Genomic DNA, 9083 nt, shown 5'->3' with positions numbered 1-9083 from the left:
GGAGGAAGTCCGGGCCACGACGCTGGGGTGCGGAGGGCCGGGTGGAAGCCCGCTGTCGGAGGTACGCCACATATACGGGATTTTGCGACGCATGTTAATGGCCCTCACGTGGTACAGTGGAAGAATGCTGTCCTTAGGAAATTGATCTCTTTTCTGTTTTCACAGTGGTTTCTAAAGGATCAGGGAAGGACGTGTTAATCCCATCATGGGCCTGGTGCTTCCTTCTGCTGTGCGGCCAAAAGAAAAGCACGAGTATGCAGAAACAGCGTCCTAAGATCGCGGTATTCTGGAATGTTACTGTGGGCCTGTCTGGAGTGTACTGCCCTAGCACAAACAGTGCTTGCAAGACAAACTTTATAAAAAGATTAATTTTAGACCTGCTCTTTGCTACTCAACTGCTGTCTGCTGCTGTATTTACTTCTGCCTCTCCACCCCAGGCTCCTGTTGGTACTGCCTGCTGCTCTGTGCCTCTGCACTTCTCTTTGAAGTTTATATCCCATCTTTAGACAACACTAATTGGATGCACCTGTATAGCTCATCCCCCATTAGCCTTGTATCTACAGAATTTATGTGGTCCCAAATCATTCCTAGTATCTGTAGTTAAATACTTTGAGTACCCCTCCAACAGGAACAGATTGATGAGCATTACTGCCTGCAGTGCTAATGTGCTAAGCAAAGAGCCAGTAACCACACTGACTATCTTGCTGAAACTTTGAGTTCTTCCAGTGACCTTAAAGGACAGCTAATTATGAACAGCAGCAAACTGGTACACTTCTTGATGTACAGCAATGGGAGTAATGATAAAGGGTCAGGTAGTAGATTAATGTGTTAAAGTACAAGTTGACTACTCAAATTGTCATACAAAGCCTTTCTGAGGAATAATGCTTCCCACTCCCACATGCAAAGAAAACAATCAGGCCACGTTCATATATCAATTTTTATTTTCCCATACAATATTCACAGGGTCTGCTTTTTGTCTTACTCAAACTAAACTCCCTTACCCTCCCCCCCAAACTGAAACAAGAACTGACATTTCAAGACATGAAAAGTTCTGTAAACATAAAACATCCAAGGAATAGCTGAAACCCAGGGTCTTTAGCAATTAAAAACAGTTATATCCCCTTTTATCACACCATTAACCAAACTACTCTTTATATATATTAAAAAGATGCAGCTTTAACCGAAAGTCACAATGTGTTTCTTCACCCACTGCGTGTTAGCACGTGTTTTATTATATCCTATTAGACACTTACTTTAAAAACTATATACAGCTATGTTGAAACGTGTATTTGTGCCATGTTTTTAATAACACAAAAATAAAGGCATTTTTAAGCTATTGCTGCATATTATGCAGCAGGATACCAGAGGATTGGTTTGGATACTTAACTTCAATGCAAAAGTGAAGTCCACTAAACCTCTGCAGTGGGAGTAATAATTGAGCTGAACAGTCCCACTTCACACATTCAAAACATTATGAAAGAATAGAGACGTGCACGTGATGGCCAATCATCTGTTTTACCCAATTATTTACCAGTTTTGACAGCACGCAGAACAACTCAGTGAAAAAACCCCAACATGTTTCAATCTTTAAAACAAATGCTTTTGTTGAGATTAAAGCTACACATGTGATATTCGACCTCCAGAAAATTCTAGCGGACACTATAAAAATGGAATTTATGTTTTCTGCTGACACATGCACCCAAAGTACACCACTTGCTTCACTATTGTGTGCAATGCAGCACAAGAAGTACTGAATATCAGTTGCTGGAACACAAGAATAAAGCATGTAGGTGCAATTAAGAATATTCTGTGCAGGCACAGATTTGTATCATAAGAAGAAAGGACTGGGTTTTCTGTTTCCTGACCTTTGTGAGCCTAACTATTTCTGGCAAGCCTGCATTCCAAAATGGGACTGGAGTATTTAAAATTCAGTACAGGATAGAAAAAACACTACATAAAATCCTGCATTTTACATACATTAAACTTTTTAATGCCCCCATAATAATTTTTGAGCTGTGTGAGGTTTTTCTTCAGGTTGCAAAAGAGCAGTAGTTCAGTACACAACAGAGTAGGTGCACTTTTGTTGATTTTTTTCAGCCACCACAAGACTTTCAAGTCATGTCATTTTAGACCAGTTTTTCAGACTGCTCAAATGTCACCTGTACATGTGATTTCAAATTTTTGCTACAAATAACACATGCAATCAGTAAGGGTTTAGCATTCTTCCTCTGCTTGTTGAACACTTTTTAAAGCAGCAGCTTTTGAATTAGCCAATAATAAATGACAATTTTTTCACCTTAGCTTAGTTTATGTGCACTTATGAATTGGTCACTGCACTTATTTCTCGAGCCATTTGAAGTTTACCCTTATTATGACCAGCTCAGTTCAAGCTACTCATAAGTACATACATTTACTACCTACTACATCCAAGTAAAACACAACTTTACAGTACGTAAGCTACTACAGGCATGAGCAATGGAAAAAAATTAACTCTACCAAAAAGATAACCTGAAATATTTAAAACACTTCCTGACCACTAGCAAAAGAGAGTGGCGATTAGATGCACAAGGCCATCATGTATCAGTGCACCACACACAGGAAAGTAAAATTGACAGCACTCGTGCAACGCCGCATCAGTATCAAATCGGCCTCTTAACAGGAAAACCATTTCGTAAAAAGCTCTGTATGTGCCTAACAAAATATAACCTTGTCCAGTGCTGGTGCTGTGCTGCTTAACAAAGCAAGCTACTTCTGGTCTTAAATCCAAAAAGCAGTAGCAGCAGCAAATGTCAGTACAGAAACTCTACATTTTCGGTGTCCAAGTTACAAGATCCCCTATCTTATTGCATGATTTTAAATAAACTTGGAGATTTGGATTTTTTTAATACAGAAAGTGGATTTCCTGAGTAGTCTCAGCTAACAATTTGTTCAGTAAAACAAACATTTTAAAAGAGGAGATGCATTTCTTTTAATATAGAAGAATGTATGTTTAAGCAAACAAACTCAAGTATAACATTTAGCAACTTTTGAAGGTGGATACTTACCAGGCTGATGGAGAATTTGCACAATGATGTAGTGTCAAGCTTGCAATGATTTTACAAATAAGCAAGGAGTATCTTTGGATTGTTTTTAAACAGCAAATCAAAACAGTGCGATACAGTTAATCCCATTTGCCTTTTTATAATCCAATACATTCAGCCTGAAAATGAAAATCAAATCCAATTTTTACATATACTGGCTTTCATATCAGACACGAGACTCTGGTTATTTTAAAGTATTACACTGCAGATGGCTAATCTTACTGGTAAAAATCAAACTCAGTTTGCATTAAATCAGTAGAAATGAAGGAAGGCTAGTACCAGATATTTAATACAGGAATCAGAAAAAACTTTAAAAGCATTCTTAAAGTATTTCAAATCATGTGTCCCTTTCATAACATCTTGGATCTGGTTTGTGATTTTTTTAAGGAATGAGAGGGGTAGACATATTAGGGCTGCATATATTCAGATCCTTTGTACCTGCAATTAATTGGAGAACAGTAATTTTTTACAAATGAGTAGCACACAATGACCTCAAGCATTACCACTACCAGTTACGATCCAACACGGGTTGTTGTGGTTCTTTTATCTGAGAAGAAGCTTTTGAGAAGAAATACCTGCCCGATACTAACAACAAGAAGAATGATTGCTTCCCCTATTGACCAGTAGGCCACCCTCGTGTTTAAATCCTCTGCTCTGCTGCGGCCCTGTGCTTCCCTCAGGCGGAAGTGAGTCTGATAATCGATGACAGACTTCAAAGCTTCATGAATTGACACACACGCAGACTCCATCTAGAGAAGCAAACAAATATATCACTGAATTAAGAACCCTTCTAGTACCTTTTCTGTGAAGTTTTGTGGTTTGATATCTAAAATTAGGATTCATGTAACTTTTCGAGCTAAGAATTAACCCAGTCCATTATCAGACTGAAATACTATAAATGCAGTAAAATTTAACTGACATTGATCAAACTCTACACACAGGAATGCAACAGACTATTGAATACAGAAATGTATGAAACTGTAGATGTAATAAAAAGCAATGGGCTCTGAGAACTATTATGCAAATCTTGAATTAATGTATATTTGGGTTCAGAATTAACAACAGAAACACTTTTGAAATGTCTGTGATCTCCTGGTTGTTAATTCCACACATACCAAGAAAACAAACAGTTGCTTATAACATTAAGATGCACATGGTATATATTAAATGCTTCTGTGTTTCACAAGTAAGATATTCTTGATTGAATAGTTCTCACTCAAGACATAACACATCCTAAAATCCTACACTACTGAACTCAACATGTTCTTTCGGCAGGAGACACTTCTCTTAGTACACAAGAAGTGGTCAGAGAAAGGAGAATTCTGTTACCTTTCAGTGCTCCTGAGTGCTTCAAAATATAATAATATAACAGATACTTAAATTGCCCCATGTCACTGTAATTTTTCAGTAAAAATGTGTTACCTGTTTTCCGAGCACTAGATCATTTTTCACATAAACTTCTTGCACTTCTTAAGTAAAAGTCAGTACCCCTCACTGTGTTTTGTTCAAGAGATTAATCAATAGACCTTCAAAATACTTAATTTCCAGTCAGTTTATTTTCCTGTTCTATGACTTAAAATTAGTTATTTCCTGAAGTTCAAACACTACAATCTATTATGAAAGGAAATATTTATCACCGTGATAGGACCACTCTCAATTACTTGTATCTATGTACAACCAACTTTTCAAGTTCATGACTTTCAAGGCAAGTGTCTGAACAAGTCCTCTTCATAGAAGATAAATAAAGAGTTGTTCTTCTTCATATTCATATTCTTCTCACCAAAATTCAGGAAGAGGTTTTCCAAACTATGTTCTGTCATTGGTCTCACTGATACATTATAGACCTCTCTTCAGTCTGCACAAGGATTTTAAAACAATCTCACTCTGGTTTTAAAGATTTACCTTTCAGGTAACAGGCTGCCCAAATTTGGTCATGTTACAAGCCTCAAGAAAATTACAACAAGAACCTTCTTACCAAAGACACTGTTGTCTGAAAATTAAATTTCCCTTTCCCAAATACCTTATTTGCATTGTGTATGCTACAACCCAGTTAATAAACTATATTTTCATATATCTTCTCCCATAGGCTGCAAGGGGCTGCAGAGATGCTAGACCCAGGAACCGTACGTTCTGCATTCTCAAAATCCTTCTGCTGATGCCAAGATAGCAAAAGAAAAAACAGATGTAACAGAACAGATAGACTGAACAGAATGAAGATTAAAGAAAAGAGGTGGGAAGAAATGGATCAAGAATCAGAACACAAAATAAATAAAGCAGAGCAGAAGAGTAACAAGAAGAAAGAGGTAAGAGCTGTAGTTTCACAGTAAATCATCTCATAACAGATCTCAGCTACTGCAGACTTATGTGAGATATATTCAAGTGAAACTGGCATTTGGGAAGCAGTATTTGTACCGTTGAGTCCAGTGACCATGTCCAGCATTTCTTAATGGCTGTTTAAAGCAAGGTCTGGTGATGGTTATAAACATAGGAACAATAGTGGGAATTCATAAAATAAGTGTTCCAACAGAAGATCGGATGGATTTGAATTGAGGTGGGAAAAAACTGTAAAATCCTGCGAATATAATAACAGTGGTCTGAAACTTCATAGTGTTTTATATGGACAAATATTTAGAAGCCAGCTAAATATGGCTGATTTTGTTTATTTTGCTAGAATTTTCTTCTCCATTTAAAAAATGGCAGTTACATGAGAGGCCAACTTAAGTCCTCCAACAAAAAAGCCTCTATCATTTTAAATATAAAAACCATTCTCTAAGTTTGGAAATTTTGAAAACCAGATCCAGCGTTATTTAGTTTCTGAAGTCCAGACTTCAAGAGGCATAGAACCATGGCATTAAAAGGAAGTTCCCTTAACTCCCCCCCAACAAAAAAACAAACCCCTAAACAAAACAATGATAGTAGCCTACGGTTTAAAGTTACTACCCTGATTTTCTTTTACGTACTTAGTGATTCCTTCTCAGCTCTGCTCTGTGTTCTACAAATCCTGTCTTCACAAAGAAAGCTAATTTGTAGTAGTATTTTAAAAGCTGCAATCCACTGATTTTCAAAAGTGATACAAATATCTAATGCAGCTGAACTTTAAAAAAAAAAAGTTGCCTCCACCTAACAACTGCTGTCAAACACACCAGCATTTTACCTGAGTAAGTGCGGTTACTCTGTTCTCACTAGGAAACAGTGGTGGATCTTCTCCAACTTGGAAATCGAAGTACACAGTTTTGTGTGTGAATGTAGAGAATTCATTGCTGAAGCAGAATTTGTATGTTCCGTTTCTGGATGCAGTAAACGTGAAGCTATCGTATTGTTTCTTCATCTCTTTGTACAACACAATGCCATCGGGATCTTCCAGCCGACAGTCAACATCATAATGACCTCCAGTGATCACCTGAAAACAAAAATCAAGAAACTGTCTTTTTAACAACACAGACATTTATTAATTTATTCTAAGAAGTATGATTTTTCAAGTAGCATTGCAAAATGGTTTTATTAAATATTTTTAAATATAATGCACCAATTTTAAAATCTTTTAGAGCAAATCTGCAAAATTATTTTCTTACAGAAGCGGTTCAAACAATTTTAGGTTCTGGTTACGTAACATTAACTACATTTTCAAACCATTAATTAGAGAAATTTTAGTTACTTTATTATAAATAATTGTACAACAGCAAAGGCTACAGTGGATGAAACTTGATGGGGCAGCTGTTACTGTAACAATACAACCACTTGCTGTATCCACAAGGCCTCCACAGAACTGATTCTACCAAAGGAGATCGCTAATGTGCGGTAAGATGGTTCCTTTCTGTTCTGCCAAAAGAGCATAGCTACCCTATTAGCTCAAGCTGCTTTAGGCTGCAGGAATGGTGTTCAACCAGTGCAACAGGTACTTCAACCCGGCTTGTCTTCATGTGAACAGAGCAATGTTGTGGTGGGGGTCTACTGCCACCATCCTGGGCAGTTAGCCGCAGCCTTTCATCCCAAAACCAGCACATCTGAATAATGTCTACAAGTGACTCAAAAGTTCACATGATTGTCTCACGTTTTTTTTTCAGACTTTGATTACTGTTGGCCTACAGCATATTGCTCTGGTGACCAGCTATACCACCTCTACAGAAAAACTAATTGGTAGCTTAGGTATCCATAACTTGAAGTTCTGATGATTCCTAGTAGGTTTAGACTAAATCCTTGCCACAGACTTTTTGCTTTTAAGATAAAGCATGCTGAAGGAGGAAGAGACTTACATATAAAGACATATCCCTTTTATATGTGTGCAGAAATCACTGAAATATTTTAGTATTGGAGTACATACTCTTCAGTTCACATAGTATTATTTCAACTCATATTAGTTTATGTAAGTACCATGATATTAAAACGATAATGTTAATAGTACAACAGAAATAAAAAGAGATCTGAGCATCAGCTACTCTGTACACAGGAAGTTCTAAAAATATTCACTTGGCAAGCAGCATCTTCACAGTTTTTCCAAAAGTGTGTTGGCAGGATACAGAGAGAAAAAAAATATTCAAGGTCTGAGATCTCTGAATGTCTGCATCTATTTGGAATTTTCATACAGAAATGTTTACCTGGATGGCAGGAAAAACAAAAAGGCTTCCTCTAATGAAACGATGGCTCATTCTTGAAATATGATCTCAATTTGGACAGGTGTGTGCTATTTACCAATTACATGAAAGTCACTCACATTCAGTTATATGAATGGGCCAGTTTACATATACGTGGTAAAGATCTGCCAGAACTTTAAAGTTCCCCTAGGACTCCTTCCCACAGAGCTTGCCTGAGCCTCCCTCTCAGCTCTTGAGACAGTCTGCCAAAGGACAAGAACACAGCACTTCAGCTGGTTTATCTACCACCAGGTGGTCAAATCCAGACTTTCCTTTTAACAATGCTACTCCTGTTCTGATCACTGACAAAACTGAAAACAGTAGGCTTATCTGTCCAGCAACCTCTAGTGACATTCACTTCAAAACAGGAGGAAAAGTACTGCACAGAAAAGACTTCATGAAAGTAACAAGCAAGGAGAAGAAACATTTGGGTAGGGGAAAGGATATATCCAAGAAAGAACTCAAATGCATAGAACAGAGTAACAACAGCACATAGCTGCAACATTCCCCAGAATACAAAAGGCAGGACAGCAGGCGGGAAAGAAAAAAAAGAAGGGAGACTTAAACAAGAAGAGCAGGACCATAAAAATACACGCTCCCTGCAAAAGCTGCCAAAAGTACTTGTTACAAAGGTAACATTGCTAAAGGTGATTTTTCTCTCATGCTGCTACTGTGCTGTCAGTGACTTTGCCAGCTGAAGTGACAGACCGAAAGGTTGAAACTCTGCTAATACACTCAAAGGCACCAAAACTGTCAGGGTTGTTAAGTCCACACATCTCAAAGCTGCACAGCACACTCTACCATAATGGCTGTACATTCAAACAGTTAGAAACTGGGAAAAGAAAAACTCTGCAAGCTCACTTAACAGGTGCATGTTAAACACAGCCTTCAATAAGTTATCAGCTGCCTGCATGTTTTATTTTTCGTAAGACTCCTGTCTTGCTATATACCCAGGGCACTTTGCTAGTACTGCACACGTATTACACCACTTTCTTATCCTTTACTATGTGACCCCCATTTGAACCATACCCGGAAACACGAAGCATTAGCTTCTAAGTTGTCTCGTGCTCATTACGCAAATGCTTCACAAACCACAAAGAAACTTTCGTGGCATCTTGCTGAGCATGGGCACATCAGGGTATTCCCCATGCTGTTCAGACGGGACACTGCACGACACCGATCAGGGTAAAAGGCACTGTCAGATTCCAAGGCCAACTTTAAACGCCTTACTTAACTCAGAAGGAAACTCGTCTCTCCTTGACGCTGCCGCAGCACAAGGTAGCGAGGAGTGCTTCCTCAGTTGGGCTGGCAGCCCTGCATCGCCTTCAAACGCTGCTCCCCCGTCACGTGCTTCTCGCAACTACTCGAAGCA

General features: G+C 38.2%; 1 protein-coding gene across 1 annotated transcript; it reads right to left on the bottom strand.

Annotated features, from left to right (window-relative positions):
• Positions 1 to 3399: 3399 nt before the first annotated feature.
• LOC104546662 (transmembrane emp24 domain-containing protein 7) lies at positions 3400 to 6505 on the bottom strand (the record flags this gene model as incomplete). Its single annotated transcript, XM_010192099.1, has 2 exons — positions 3400 to 3829; positions 6235 to 6505. Coding segments are annotated over 2 exons (508 nt in total), but the record flags the coding sequence as incomplete, so codon positions are not given.
• Between the last annotated feature and the right edge of the window lie 2578 nt (positions 6506 to 9083).

The sequence above is a fragment of the Mesitornis unicolor genome, unplaced genomic scaffold (assembly GCF_000695765.1).
Source record: "Mesitornis unicolor isolate BGI_N332 unplaced genomic scaffold, ASM69576v1 scaffold43379, whole genome shotgun sequence".
NCBI lineage: Eukaryota > Metazoa > Chordata > Aves > Mesitornithiformes > Mesitornithidae > Mesitornis > Mesitornis unicolor.
Note: the sequence above shows the minus strand (reverse complement) of the source record. Positions and strands in the feature narration are given on the sequence as shown.